This window comes from Lepidochelys kempii, chromosome 1 (assembly GCF_965140265.1).
Source record: "Lepidochelys kempii isolate rLepKem1 chromosome 1, rLepKem1.hap2, whole genome shotgun sequence".
Classification (NCBI taxonomy): domain Eukaryota; kingdom Metazoa; phylum Chordata; order Testudines; family Cheloniidae; genus Lepidochelys; species Lepidochelys kempii.
The window spans coordinates 14,791,535-14,806,946 of record NC_133256.1 but is presented as its reverse complement, the minus strand read 5'-3'; the positions used below and the strand labels follow the sequence as shown (position 1 = coordinate 14,806,946).

Genomic DNA, 15,412 nt, shown 5'->3' with positions numbered 1-15,412 from the left:
CGCCTCTTCGGCACGTAAATAAAAATTTGTGGGGGGGTAGAAGGATGAAATCACCTGGAGCTGCAGCTACTCCTGTCAGGGCTACCATGCAGCTCGCTGGTAGTAATAGGGCCGCAGAATGTAGCACTGCACAGATTCAGAGGCTGCCGGGGAAACCCCCCCAGGGGCACATGAATTACACTGGTGGCCTCTCCTGCCCCTCGAGCAGCCCAGAATTAGGGCACAAAAGGGGTGCATAGAACAGAGCCTCACACATAGTGTGGGGGCAGGGATCCACTGTCACTGGAATGCTGCTTTTCTGGCTTGAGAAAAGGAGTAACCTTTAACCACCGCAGCTCTTACCTGGACCCGATCCACATTCTCCAGCAGGTCTATCTGTGCCATGGCCGACTGTCTTTCAGGAGGAGAAGAGTTCTGGGGACTGGAAAGTTAGACCTTGACACTGTGTGGCTCATGGCCAGGTACACAGTGTAAGGGTTTGCTCTCAGATGAGAAGGATGCTCCCCAAATCTAGTCCTCCCCGCACATTCCCTTTCCCCATTGAGTGAACGTTTATTAGTGTAATCGGGTGTGCATACCGGTAGCTGTTTACTGACTTCACCTTAAGATCATGCCCATGACTTGGCTTGAATTAAAAGCTTGCAGAGAAATCAATTCGAAATGGAAGTTTATTGAAAAGAATCTAAAACTGAATAACCCAATCCATACAGTAGCCCTTGGGTTTGTGAAAGGGTTATGGAAGACCACGATATTTGGAACTGAGGGCGTTCAAATAAAATATATGCAATTTATTTATAGAAGGTACAATCTGTACAATTTTGGCTTTTTTTTTTTTTTTAACTGCATGTTTGGACTGCTCTTTGATCTGGTACAGCATGACACTTGGATGCTTTTGGTATACAAAGACATTTTCCCAGCCCATTTTAACACATAACACACCACAAAGTTTTATGTAATAAAGTGCAATACTGGATTCTTTGTGAGGAATGAAATGATTGATGGAAATAGCAGGCATTAAATCAAAGACAGCTCCTAGACCAACGAGGCTGACTGTAAAGTGCTGATCTGTCCCCCCAAAAAACAAACAAACAAATTTAACTTAAAACTTCTATTCATGTTACTGAAGTGGAAAAGACAGCAACATTTACAATGGAATGTCAATAGCTCCACTCCCAAATCTGCTTTAAAAGTAAAAGAGATCCAAATAAATGATGTAAGAAAAGATTCTTCTGTGGATGAGGAATAAAGCCTACTTCTATAATTTTGTTTCTTAAGAGAAAGAAAAATTGACCTAAAAGGATTACAAATATTAAGACATTTTGGTCCTGATATAATATGATGAAATTAAAAAGGCCGTAAAAACTCATCTTTCCTGTCATTATGGCTTGCTTGTCTGTAAGAAATAGACAAGATAGTTTGTGTATTGTGTAACTTTCCCTAGGAGCTAGTTCAGTGGTCCCCAAACTTTTTCACTTGCACTCCCCCGCCCCCACCCCGGGAGGGGCAGGAGGTAAGTGGGGCAGGACAGGGGAGAGGGAGCTGCGCTCCAGAGGTGGGGGGGGTGAATGGGGCTGGGCAGGGGAGGGGGAGCCACACTCCGGAGGTGGGGGGAGGTGAGTGGGGCATGAGGGGGAGGGGCAACTGCACTCCGGAGGTAGGGGGGTGACTAGGGTAGGAGTGGGAGGGGAAGCCGTGCTCTGGAGGTGGGGGGAGGTGACTGGGGCAGGACCGGGAGGGGGAGCTGTGCTTCAGAGGTGGGGCGGGGGGGCAGGGAGCCATCCCTGAGTGCTCCTCCGGGCTCCAGCAGCAGCAGCACCTGCTGCTCTTCCTGCCCCCGGTGGCAGAGGCCAGTTACTGCGACAAACCAGACAGAGTCTGGGCGGTTGGACCTGGGCTGGAGCAGAGCTGGGGGCAGAGCGAGGCTGGATGGTGCTCCCCCCTACCCCCCCAGATGTTCCTCTGCACCCCCCTGGGGGGCACGCACCACAGTTTGGGGACTACTGAACTAGTTAAAGGGGCCAGATTGGCTTTTCCATTTCCCCCTCTCCCAATTATCAATGAAAGACTGGGGTTGATACTTGGCAACGTAGACTACACCCAGCTGGAAGTGAGACAGCAGGCACTGGGTGGTGCAGCCATAATCTCCGCCTGCCCAAGGAGGATGGGATTCGCTGTTTTGGAAAGACTGGACATTTTCTCCTTCCAGCTGCTCTACAGCCAGTGTACAAACCTGGGCCCACTGTGCATACAAACGACCATGTACATTTACACCACTTAGAATCATAGAATGTCAGCGTTGGAAGGGACCTCAGGAGGTCATCTAGTCCAATCCCCTGCTCAAAGCAGGACCAACCCCCAGTTTTTGCCCCACATCCCTAAATGGCCCCCTCAAGGATTGAACTCACAACCCTGGGTTTAGCAGGCCAATGCTCAAACCACTGAGCTATCCCTCCCCCCCTGTTATCCACTTTTCTGAGATGCCACCACAGATATGTGATTAAAGGAGACTTCAGTGATGATGAATTTCTAAAACCAAGCAAGTAAATCGAAGAGGCATATTGCTTGGTGGGACCAATCTGCCCATCTCTGGGGGTGCGCAACATCCCCATGTAAACAAACAGCATCAGGGCATCCCACTCTGGCTGTCACAGAATGTACCATATGCCCAGTGCTTTCACACCGGCACAAACCACTTTAGTATTGGCTACAAATGATGCCTCGTGTGAGGAAAAGAATCATTTTGGTTCCCAAAAAGGCACCTTGTTTAACATTGAAAACATAAGACTGGCCCCTTCAAGTGTGATGCATGCATAGTTCATACACTCTTTCAGATGGTATGTATACTATATATATTTTATATTCACATATATGGCTCCAGAAGAAGACTCCTTGAGAAGCTAGACATTGGTGAGTTTGCTACTGCTGAGTAGTCTCACAGCAATACTTCCTGAAATGCCACTGGATTTTTTGTTCCCCTTGTCTTGGAGATGAAGGGTTTGCTGTGACAGATGGTCATCAGGGTCACCAGTTAGGGCCACCTGGCCCAGGAACTCGTCACTTATAATGTTATGGTTCCAGACCTAGAGAAACAAAACACAAAATGGGTGCTGTTCCTGTTGGGCCACATGCAGGCTTTCTGCTGCAACCTATTCTGCATGTACAAACATCTGTACAGGGTATATGGGATGCCTTTATCATTCTATTCTTGCTGTTATTGATTAGTTCTCTTGCAGTAGCACCGAGAGGCCCCAGATCAGATCAGGGCCATATTGTGCTGGGTGCTGTACATACGAGAAGCAAGACAGTCCCTGAGCTGAACAGCTTACAGTCTAAATAGACAAAACGGACAAAGGGTGGAAGAAAGGAAGTATAGTTATCTCCGTTTTACAAATGGGGACTTGGGACACAAAGAGACAAAGTGACTAAGTGACTTGCCCAAGGGCGCACAGGAAACCTGTGGGGACCAGATCTCCTGGAACTTAATCTCTAGACCAGCCTCTCTCTCCACCTCTGCAGCTGGTGAATCTTGATCTTCCTCCACTTTCGAAATGGTCACTGGGCTAATCATTTTCCTGGGTGGATGAGTGGACTTTTTAATCCTTGTCACTGGCCATACAGAGGGTATTTTAATAATGATGTGATGACTTGTGTCCTTGCCTCTCCCAGGATTAGATACACACCTCCTCTGATCACTGCAGGCTGGGGTCGGAACGACAGCATGGAAGCGTTGTTAGTGACTACAGGAGCTGAAAGGCAGTGAAGAACCAGACCCCACATTCCTTTTGTTTTTAGGGCTCCCTGAAGAGGCTATACTTGATGTGAAAAGTATCTGTAGTACCTCATAATGAGCCAACTCCTGAAGCCCTTACTGAGTTCTTATTACGGAATCCAAACTTGGGCAAACTCCCATTGACTTTAGTGGGAATTAGATCAGTGAAGAGCTTAGTAAAAAGGCTTGACAATTTGGCCACTAGTACCTACGCATTGTCTAAAGCACCAGACCTTCTTAAGCCCACATTTCTGCTTAAGACCTTGACAAATTAATACTTTCCACTTAACACGTTAAATAATTGAGCCTCACAATCCCCCAGGAAGCAAGTATGAGTATCACTGTTAGACAGGAAAACTGAGTCACAAAGTATTAAGATGAAATAGCCAATGCTGCCCTGCAGATCAGGGAATAGAACCTGAGTCCTGCTGGCTCCCCACAGACTGGCCTTCTAGTCACCTGCACAATGATGGGTTGTCCTGCCTTCTTGCGATAGAAGAGACCTTTCACATCAAACTCTGGAGCCAGGGTGTTTTTCTGCACTGGAGATCGAATTTTTTTCCCTTCGCACTTTATGATCACGTACGGGTCTGCTCCTGGGGAGAGGAAAGAGAATTTACCTCCTGCTGCAGCTAACATTGTTCCTCTTAGCCCTTGCTTGGGTCACTCCTGACAGTGGGTATTATAGTCTATAACCCACAAATGGCAGCAGGAAATCAAGTGAACTCCGTAAAATGGGGACAGTGATGCTCACCCACCTACGCAATGTCCTTTGAGATCTACAGATGTCAGGGGTCAAGGTTCATTTGCATTATGCATGGTGTCACCTCGGATGTGGGCTAGCGGCTGAGCAAACCAGCTGGAGGTGGTTCCCAAACAGTGAAGTGACAACATCACTGTAACATACAAGCCCAGATGTTCCGAACTGACTAGTGATTTTGGGTGCCCAGCTTGAAACACTCTGAAGAGGCCTGATTTTCAGACAACGGATGCTCAGCACATTCTGAAAATCAGAGCTCTTGCAGGTGTCTCCTGCTGGGCCCTCAAAATCACTAGCTGCTTCGGAGCATCTTAGCTGCAGGCCGTTGCAAAAAATAGCCCCATAAACATGAACAGAAGAAAACACACCACGGCCACATTGCAGTGCAATTGTTACCAGTGCAAGGACCTCGCTTCACTACTCAGTGAGTGTTTGCTGTCTAGTTACACTCTGCATGATACCACCAGAGCTATTTAGCTCTTAGAAGGCAAGACCCTACAAAGTGGCAGGCACTTTCTGAGAGGGGCTGAGCACCCTCAATGCCCACTGACGTCGGTGCAGTTGAGGGCACTCAACACCTTGCTGAATTGAGCCCACAGAGCATTTTTCATCCGTAGATCTCAAGACACTTTATAAAAGGAGGTAAGAACATAAGAACGTCCATACTGGGTCAGACCAAAGGTCCATCTAGTCCAGTATCCTGTCTTCTGACAGTGGCCAATGCCAGGTGCCCCAGAAGGAATGAACAGGTAATCTCAAGTGTTGCCCATTCCAAGCTTCTGGCAAACAAAGGCTAGGGACACCATCCCTGTCCATCCTGGCTAATAGCTAATGATGGACCTATCCTCTATGAACTTATCTAATTCTTTTTTGAACCCTGTTGTAGTCTTGGCCTTCACAACATCCTCTGGCAAGGAGTTCCACAGGTTGCCTGTGCATTGTGTGAAAAAATACTTCCTTTTGTTTGTTTTAAACCTACTGCCTATTAATTTCATTTGGTGCCCCCTAGTTCTCGTGTTATGAGAAGGAGTAAATAACACTTCCTTATTTCCTTTCTCCACACCAGCCATGATTTTATAAACCTCAATCCTATCCTCGCTTAGTCATCTCTTTTCTAAGATGAAGGATCACTGCCCCATTCTATAGATTGGGCAACTGACTTACCCAAAAGTTATAGGCAGACCTGGGGAAAGAACTCAAGTCTCCTACCTCCCAGGACATGCCTTAACCACTGGACCATGCTGCCACCTATAGGAACTTTGTAAGGGAAAGAGGTACCCAGGTTTCTACCCCACAGTCCACCAACTTGCACAATCTAGCCCTAAATGCAGAGGGCCAAAGGCTACCTTTGACTTGCAAGTGCAGTGTAATGTGGAGTCCCAGCCTTGTGCTGGATCACTGCATAATATGCTTTTATTGCTTGCGGGACAATCAAGGGACAAATTATCCCAGCTCATTACTTGTTCTCAGTCTCGTCTAGGTACAAGGCTTCGTCACAGTGAGGGCCTTTGGAGATGGACCAAGCTGTGTTCGATCCCTGCAGTGCTTCCCACACATCTGCTCATTGATTGTAGTTTATCTCACAACCCCCACTTGCCTTTGGGATGAACCCTGGCTAAAACCGAGCTCTGGGTTCCGCTCTCACAGGTGCCCATCAAGAGGAATGCCAGTGAAGCCAATGGAACTGCACTGGCGTCGAGGCAGTGCGAGAGGAGACTCGGGTCCTTGGCCTGTCCCACGTAGACACAGCCTTCTTGGAGCAACTTGTGAGACTCGCGGACAGCTGGTTGCTAACACCGGCCAAAAGTGACTCATTTGCTCTCACTACTTTGGTGGCTTGTGGGCTTTGGGTAAGGAAAAGCTCGATTTTACTCGAGACTGAGAGCAAACGACATTCACTCCATCGCTCAAGTCCCAAATCCCACCTCGGCGCCATGGGACTGGGGAGGCCACGGGGTGAATTCCACCCAGGATCGGTAACAATAATGGGACGGGGGAACGCTTCACGTGCGAGGTATGGTTAGAGGGTAAGGCCAGGTTTGTTAAGTAACCAGGCGTGTGTGCACTCAGCATTGGACAAGATCCAGAAAGGAGACGGGCTCTGCCTTGAAGAGTTTCCAATCCAGCAGAGCAGACAGGACACAGTAGGGCCCCCGGAAAAGGAATACATTCGGAGGGGCTTTAGAAAAAAACGGTTACCTACCTCTCGTAACTGTTGTTCTTCAAGATGTGTTGCTCGTGTCCAATCCAAGTAGGTGTGTGCATGCCGTGTGCACTGTCGTCGGAAGGTTTCCCCCTAGCGGTACCCATCGGGTCAGCTGTGGAGCCCCCTGGAGTCGCGCTTTCATGGCGGTGTATATAGGTCCCTGTCAACCCCCCACCTCTTCAGCTCCTTCTTGCCGGATACTCTGACAGCGGGGAGGCGGGTGGCTTGTGGAATGGACATGAACAACACATCTCGATCAACAATGACAAGAGGTAGGTAACCGTTTTTTCTTCCTGAAGTGCTTGCTCATGTCGATTCCAAGTAGGTGACTCCCAAGTCTTACCTAGGAGGCGAGGTCAGAGTTCACGGAATCGCTGATTGTAGCACTGTTCTGCTGAATGCTGCATCGTCTCTAGCCTGCGGCATAATGGCAGTGTGAGACGTAAAGGTGTGGATCGACGGCCACATCGCTGCCTTGCAGATGTCTTGAATAGGAACTTGTGCCAGGAACGCACCTGAGGATGCCTGTGCCCTTGTGGAGTGTGCCGTCAGCACGGGGGAAGGTATCTCTGCCAAGTCATAGCATGCCAGGATACAGGACATGATCCAAGAAGAGATCCTTTGGGACCAGACTGGAAGCCCTTTCATCCGCTCTACAATTGCAATGAAGAGTTGCAATGATTTTCGAAATGGCTTCGTTCTTCCAATGTAGAAGGCTAATGCTTATCTGACATCCAGGGAGTGAAGCATTCATTCCCTGTTGTTAGCGTGCAGCTTAGGAAAGAACACAGGAAGAAAAATATTGCGTGGAATTCGCGTGGAATATCGCGTGGAATTGAGAATTGAGGCACAAGTGGTGTTCTCGTCCATCCTCCCTGTGGAAGGAAAAGGCCCAGGTAGAGACCGTCGAATCGTGGAAGTCAACGAATAGCTATGCAGGTGGTGTCAGAGAGAAGGCTTTGGATTCTTTGACCATGAGATGGTGTTCCATGAAGGAGGAGTGCTGGGCAGAGATGGGCTCCACCTAACAAAGAGAGGGAAGAGTATCTTCGCAAGCAGGCTGGCTAACCTAGTGAGGAGGGCTTTAAACTAGGTTCACCGGGGGAAGGAGACCAAAGCCTTGAGGTAAGTGGGGAAGTGGGATACCGGGAGGAAGCACGAGCAGGAGAACGTGAGAGGGGAGGGCTCCTGCCTCATACTGAGAAAGGGGGACGATCAGCGAGTTATCTCAAGTGCCTATACACAAATGCAAGAAGCCTGGGAAACAGGCAGGGAGAATTGGAAGTCCTGGCACAGTCAAGGAATTATGATGTGATTGGAATATGATTGGTGGGATAACTCACATGACTGGAGTACTGTCATGGATGGATATAAACTGTTCAGGAAGGACAGGCAGGGTAGAAAAGGTGGGGAAGTTGTATTGTATGTAAGAGAGCAGTATGACTGCTCAGAGCTCCGGTATGAAACTGCAGAAAAACCTGAGTGTCTCTGGATTAAGTTTAGAAGTGTGAGCAATAAGGGTGATGTCGTGGTGGGAGTCTGCTACAGACCACCAGACCAAGGGGATGAGGTGGACAAGGCTTTCTTCCGGCAACTAACGGAAGTTACTAGATCGCAGGCCCTGGTTCTCATGGGAGACTTCAATCACCCTGATATCTGCTGGGAGAGGAATACAGCGGTGCACAGACAATCCAGGAAGTTTTTGGAAAGTGTAGGGGACAATTTCCTGGTGCAAGTGCTGGAGGAACCAACTAGGGGCAGAGCTCTTCTTGACCTGCTGCTCACAAACCGGGAAGAATTAGCAGGGGAAGCAAAAGTGGATGGGAACCTGGGAGGCAGTGACCATGAGACGGTCGAGTTCAGAATCCTGACACAAGGAAGAAAGGAGAGCAGCAGAATACGGACCCTGGACTTCAGAAAAGCAGACTTTGACTCCCTCAGGGAACTGATGGGCAGGATCCCCTGGGAGAATAACATGACGGGGAAAGGAGTCCAGGACAGCTGGCTGTATTTTAAAGAATCCTTATTGAGGTTACAGGGATAACCTCAATGTGTAGAAATCCCGATGTGTAGAAAGAATAGTAAATATGGCAGGCGACCAGCTTGGCTTAACAGTGAAATCCTTGCCGATCTTAAACACAAAAAAGAAGCTTACAAGAAGTGAAAGATTGGACAAATGACCAGGGAGGAGTATAAAAATATTGCTCAGGCATGCAGGAGTGAAATCAGGAAGGCCAAATCACACTTGGAGTTGCAGCTAGCAAGAGATGTTAAGAGTAACAAGAAGGGTTTCTTCAGGCATGTTAGCAACAAGAAGAAAGTCAAGGAAAGTGTGGGCAACTGACTGAATGAGGGAGGCAACCTAGTGACAGAGGATGTGGAAAAAGCTAATGTACTCAATGCTTTTTTGCCTCTGTCTTCACGAACAAGGTCAGCTCCCAGACTACTGCACTGGACAGCACAGCATGGGGAGGAGGTGACCACCCTCTGTGGAGAAAGAGGTGGTTTGGGACTATTTAGAAAAGCTGGACGAGCAAAAGTCCATGGGGCCGGATGCGCTGCATCCGAGAGTGCTAAAGGAGTTGGCGGATGTGATTGCAGAGCCATTGGCCATTATCTTTGAAAACTCATGGCGATCGGTGGAGGTCCCGGACAACTGGAAAAAGGCTAATGTAGTGCCCATCTTTAAAAAAGGGAAGGAGGAGGATCCGGGGAACTACAGGCCAGTCAACCTCACCTAAGTCCCTGGAAAAATCATGGAGCAGGTCCTCAAGGAATCAATTCTGAAGCACTTAGAGGAGAGGAAAGTGATCAGGAACAGTCAGCATGGATTCACCAAGGGCAAGTCATGCCTGACTAATCTAATTGCCTTCTATGATGAGATAACTGGCTCTGTGGATGAGGGGAAAGCAGTGGACATGTTATTCCCTGACTTTAGCAAAGCTTTTGACACGGTCTCCCACAGTATTCTTGCCAGCAAGTTAAAGAAGTATGGGCTGGATGAATGGATGATAAGGTGGATAGAAAGCTGGCTAGATTATTGGGTTCAACAGGTAGTGATCAATGGCTCCAAGTCTAGTTGGCAGCCAGTATTAAGCGCAGTGCCCCAAGGATCGGTCCTGGGGTCGGTTTTGTTCAATATCTTCATAAATGATCTGGAGGATGGCGTGGATTGCACCCTCAGCAAGTTTGCAGATGGCACTAAACTGGGAGGAGAGGTAGATACGCTGGAGGGTAGGGATAGGATACAGAGGGACCTAAACAAATTAGAGGATTGGGCCAAAAGAAATCTGATGAGGTTCAACAAGGACAAGTGCAGAGTCTTGCACTTAGGACAGAAGAATCCCATGCACTGCTACAGACTAGGGACCAAATGGCTAGGCAGCAGTTCTGCAGAAAAGGACCTACGGGTTACAGTGGACGAGAATCATAGAATCATAGAAGGCTAGGGTTGGAAGGGACCTCAGGAGGTCATCTAGTCCAACCCCCTGCTAGAAGCAGGACCAATCCCCAATTTTTGCCCCAGATCCCTAAATGGCCCCCTCAAGGATTGAACTCACAACCCTGGGTTTAGCAGGCCAATGCTCAAACCACTGAGCTCAAAAGATGGAAAAATCTACTACTTCCATTGGTAGTTTGTCCCAGTGGTTAGTCACCCTTCATTTCCATTTTCTTCATTGCATTTTACATATACATTCCAGGAGCTTATTCTATAAATGAGCAACTGAGAATGAACTGCAATGTAATTCAGAGACTCTGTACTCTAAAGTTTGGCAGATATACCCAAAGTAACACTCCATAATCAAGGCCTTCATGGACTGGAAGCCTAAGGAGTTTGGATATGGACAATATAATTATATTTCCTTTCATTATATGACCCCATGCGGTAGATTCACCACCAGTTGTAGTCACTCTAATCTAGATCAGTGTCCATATTAATGAGGGACTGTGTTTGTGAACCTAGAATAGCAGCTACACAAGTAGGGAAGAACATAAAAATTAAACCATGTATTGTTCCCTTGAGATCACAGTTCTCCACCTGGTATGTTGAATTCCAAGCCTGCTTCTGCCCTCTCTTACTTCTGTAGTGTAAACATCCCAAGTTCATTAAGTGGATCCCAAACCACCCGCCTGAGAGAATCACATTTATCTCGCTCTAGGCCCAAACCCTTCATTTCCCTCATACAGAGAAGCTGGACATGAGTCAACAGTGTGCCCTTGTTGCCAAGAAGGCCAATGGCATTTTGAGATGTATAAGTAGGGGCATTGCCAGCAGATCGAGGGACATGATCGTTCCCCTCTATTCGACACTGACGAGGCTTCATCTTGAGTACTGTGTCCAGTTTTGGGCCCCACACTACAAGAAGGATGTGAAAACATTGGAAAGCATCCAGCGGAGGGCAACAAAAATGATTAGGAGTCTGGAACACATGAGTTATGAGGAGAGGCTGAGGGAACTGGGATTGTTTAGTCTGCGGAAGAGAAGAATGAGGGGGGATTTGATAGCTGCTTTCAACTACCTGAAAGGGGGTTCCAAAGAGGATGGATCTAGACTGTTCTCAGTGGTAGCAGATGACAGAACGAGGAGTAATGGTCTCAAGTTGCAGTGGGGGAGGTTTAGATTGGATATTAGGAAAAACTTTTTCACTAGGAAGGCGGTGAAGCACTGGAATGCGTTACCTAGGGAGGTGGTGGAATCTCCTTCCTTAGAAGTTTTTAAGGTCAGGCTTGACAAAGCCCTGGCTGGGATGATTTAGTTGGGGATTGGTCCTGCTTTGAGCAGGGGGTTGGACTAGATGACCTCCTGAGGTCCCTTCCAACCCTGATATTCTATGATTCTATTATACATTTGGGAGAAAGGCCGAGTGCAGTCACAGCTGCACCCTGTCCTTATCGAAGTCCGTATATAGGGGTTCCAAAGTTAAGGCCTTAAGCTCAGACACCCTCTTGGCTGCCAGCAAGAATGCTACTTTCCAGGAAAGGCAGAGGAGGCAGCATGTTGCTAAGGGCTCTAAAGGAGGTCCCTTCAGCCTACAGAACACCAGGTTGAGATCCCATGGGGGAATTGGCTGTCTGAGGGTACAGCCTATCTAATCCTTTGAGGAAGTGGCCCACCATGCGGTTCGCGAAAACTGAGCGACCGGCTGAACAGGGCTGGAAAGCTGAGATGGTGGCCAGGTGAACCTTTACTAATGACACCGACAGATCTTATTGTTTCAGATGCAGCAAATAGTGCAGGATAAAGGGAATCAGTGACTGTAAGGGCGGAGTGTCTTTTTGTAATGCCCAAATGGAGAATCTTTTCCACTTGGCCAGATAAGTGGCCCTGGTGGATGGCTTTCTGCTGCCAAGGAGGACCTCTCAAACAGGGTCTGAGCATGTGAGCTCCAAAGGGTTTAGCCATAGAGTTTCCATGCCACAAGATTGAGAGACTGCAGATCAGGATGCTGGAGGCGGCCGTGGTCCTGCGTGATCAAGTCCGGGACCAGGGACAGGGTTATCGGCAAGTCCACTGACAGGTCTAGAAGCATGGTGAACCAACATTGGTGTGGCCACACTGGTGCTATTAAGATCATTGATGCTCCCTCCTGTCTGACCTTCAGCAGGACCTTGTGTACAAGCAGGAAGGGTGGGATAGCATATAGTAGGTGGTCCTTCCAAGGGAGGAGAAAAGCATCTGTGAATGAGCCCGGGCTGTGATTCAGGAAGGAGCAAAACTGGTGACACTTCCTGTTGTACTTTGTTGCAAACAAGTCTATTTGGGGAAACCCCCACCGACGGAAGATGTTGATCACAACCTCCAGGCGGAGGGACCACTCATGATTGTGAAATGACCTGCTGAGATGATCGGCCAGTTCGTTCTGGGAACCTGGGAGATACGATGCCTCTAGATGTATCGAATGGGTGATGCAGAAGTCCCACAGCTGGAGGGCTTCCTGGCACAGGGGAGAGAAGCGAGCACCATCCTGCCTGTTTATATAGAACGTTGCTGTTGTGTTGTCGCTCAATACTGATATACATACGCCCTCCAGATGGGCCTGGAACGTCTGGCAAGCAAGGGGGACCACTCTTAGCTCCCTGACATTGATGTGAAGTGAAAGTTCTGCCTGGAACCAGAGGCCCAGAGTCCTGAGTCTTCCTAAGTGCCAGCCCATCACTGATGCGTCCGTTACTAGATACAGCGAGGGATGGGGCCTTGAGTAGGGGACTCCCGTATACACCCCTTGTGGGTCGAGCTACCACCTGAGGGCCACCACCTTGAGGGTTGTGACCCTCAACTTGTCTAGGTGGTCTCGGTTCGGCCTGTACACCGAGGCTAGCCAAGCCTCAAGGGGTTGGAGTCGCAGCCTGGCGTGCTGTACTACATACGTACAAGCGGCCATATGGCCAAGCAGCCTCAGGCAATTTCATGCCAAAGTGGTCAGGTATCGCTTGAGTTCCTCTATGATGGCTCCCATGTAGAGAAAGCGAGTTTCCAGAAGGAATGCCCTGGCTTGGTGCCTTGCATCAGTCTTCACGGCTGAGGATGTGAGGGAGATTCCCAAACCTGAGCCATTCTTTTTAGGTGACAAATCTTAGGAACTGTCCCAGATTGAGGGGTCATTAGAGGAGGTTTTGGAACAAATTGATAAACTAAATAGTAATAAGCCACCAGGACCAGATGGTATTCACCCAAGAGTTCTGAAGGAACTCAAATGTGAAATTGCAGAACTACTAACTGTAGTCTGTAACCTATCATTTAAATCAGCTTCTGTACCAGATGACTGGAGGATAGCTAATGTGACGCCAATTTTTAAAAAGGGCTCCAGAGGTGATCCCGGCAATTACAGGCTGATTTCAGTACCGAGCAAACTAGTTGAAACTATAGTAAAGAACAAAATTGTCAGACATATAGATGAACATAATTTGTTGGGGAAGAGTCAACATGGTTTTTGTAAATCATGCCTCACTAATCTACTAGAATTCTTTGAGGGGGTCAACAAGCATGTGGCAAGGGGGATCCAGTGGATATTTCTTGAATTTTCAGAAAGCCTTTGACAAAGTCCCTCACCAAAGGCTGTTAAGCAAGGTAAGCTGTCATGGGATAAGAGGGAAAGTCCTCTTACAGATTGATAACTGGTTAAAGGATAGGAAACAAAGGGTAGGAATAAATGGTCAGTTTTCAGAATGGAGAGAGGTAAATAGTGGTGTCCCCAAAGGGTCTGTACGGGGCCCAGTCCTATTCAACATATTCATAAATGATCTGGAAAAAGGGGTAAACTGTGAGGTGGCAAAATTTGCAGATGATACAAAACTACTCAAGATAGTTAAGTCCCAGGCAGACTGTGAAGAGCTACAAAAGGATCTCTCAGAACTGGGTGACTGGGCAACAAAATGGCAAATGAAATTCAATGTTGATAAATGCAAAGTAATTCACACGGGAAAACATAATCCCAACTATACATATAAAATGATGGGGTCTAAATTAGCTGTTACCACTCAAGAAAGATCTTGGAGTCATTGTGGATAGTTCTCTGAAAACATCCACTCAATGTGCAGCGGCAGTCAAAAAAGCAAACAGAATGTTGGGAATTATTAAGAAAGGGATAGATAATAAAGCAGAAAATATCATATTGCCTCTATATAAATCCATGGTAGGCCCACATCTTGAATACTGCATGCAGATGTGGTTGCCCCATCTCAAAAAAGATATATTGGAATTGGAAAAGGTTCAGAAAAGGGCAACAAAAATTATTAGGGGTATGGAACGGCTGCCATATGAGGAGAGATTAATAAGACTGGGACGTTTCAGCTTGGAAAAGAGATGACTAAGGGGTGATATGATAGAGGTTTATAAAATAATGACTGGTGTGAAGAAAGTAAATAAGGAAGTGTTATTTACTCCTTCTCATAACTCAAGAACTAAGGGTCACCAAATGAAATTAATAGGAAGAAGATTTAAAACAAACAAAAGGAAGTATTTTTTCACACAATGCACAGTCAACCTGTGGAACTCCTTGACAGAGGATATTGTGAAGGCCAAGACTATAACAGGGTTCAAAAACAAACTAGATAAGTTCATGGAGGATACATCCATCAATGGTTATTAGCCAGAATGGACAGGGATGGTGTCCCTAGCCTCTGTTTGTCAGAAGCTGGGAATGGCTGATGAGATGGAACACTTGATTACTGTTCTGTTCATTCCCTCTGGGGCACCTGGCATTGGCCACTGTTGGAAGACAGGATACTGTACTAGATGGACCTTTGGTCTGAGCCAGTATGGCCGTTCTTATGTATGTTCTTATTTTCTTGACCGGAGTCTAGGAGAGCTCCGATGAACTCTATTCTCTGAGTTGGGGTTAAGGTCGACTTTGCCAGATTCAGTATCAGGCCGAACCTGTGGAATGTCGTTTGAATTAGGCTCACATGGACCTCCACCTGGGCCCTGGAGCGGCCTTTGATTAGCCAGTCATTGAGGTACGGGAATACTTGCACCTGCCGTTTCCGCAGGAAGGCTGCCACGACCAACATGGACTTGGTGAACACCCGAGGGGCTGCCGAAAAGGTGAAGGGTTGGGCTGTGAACTGTCAGTGGGTATTATTGACCACAAAGCAGAGGAACTATCTGTGGGACAGGATCATGGACATGTGAAAGTAAGTGTCCTTCAAGTTGAGGGCAGCGTACCAGTCCCCCGGA

General features: G+C 47.7%; 1 protein-coding gene across 7 annotated transcripts in view; it reads right to left on the bottom strand.

The window, feature by feature from the left end:
• Window positions 1-650: 650 nt before the first annotated feature.
• The window catches only part of CAPN5 (calpain 5), a 148,004-nt gene continuing 133,242 nt past the window's right edge, over window positions 651-15,412 (bottom strand). For 4 of the 7 annotated variants that reach the window (XM_073335252.1, XM_073335238.1, XM_073335229.1 and 1 more), the window contains 2 exons: window positions 4,229-4,365; window positions 651-3,080 (listed from right to left, as the gene is read on the bottom strand). In XM_073335252.1, the coding sequence (XP_073191353.1) occupies window positions 2,898-3,080; window positions 4,229-4,365 (320 nt within the window). In that variant the 3' untranslated portion in view covers window positions 651-2,897. The other 3 variants (XM_073335258.1, XM_073335275.1, XM_073335268.1) reach the window with 3 other exon arrangements.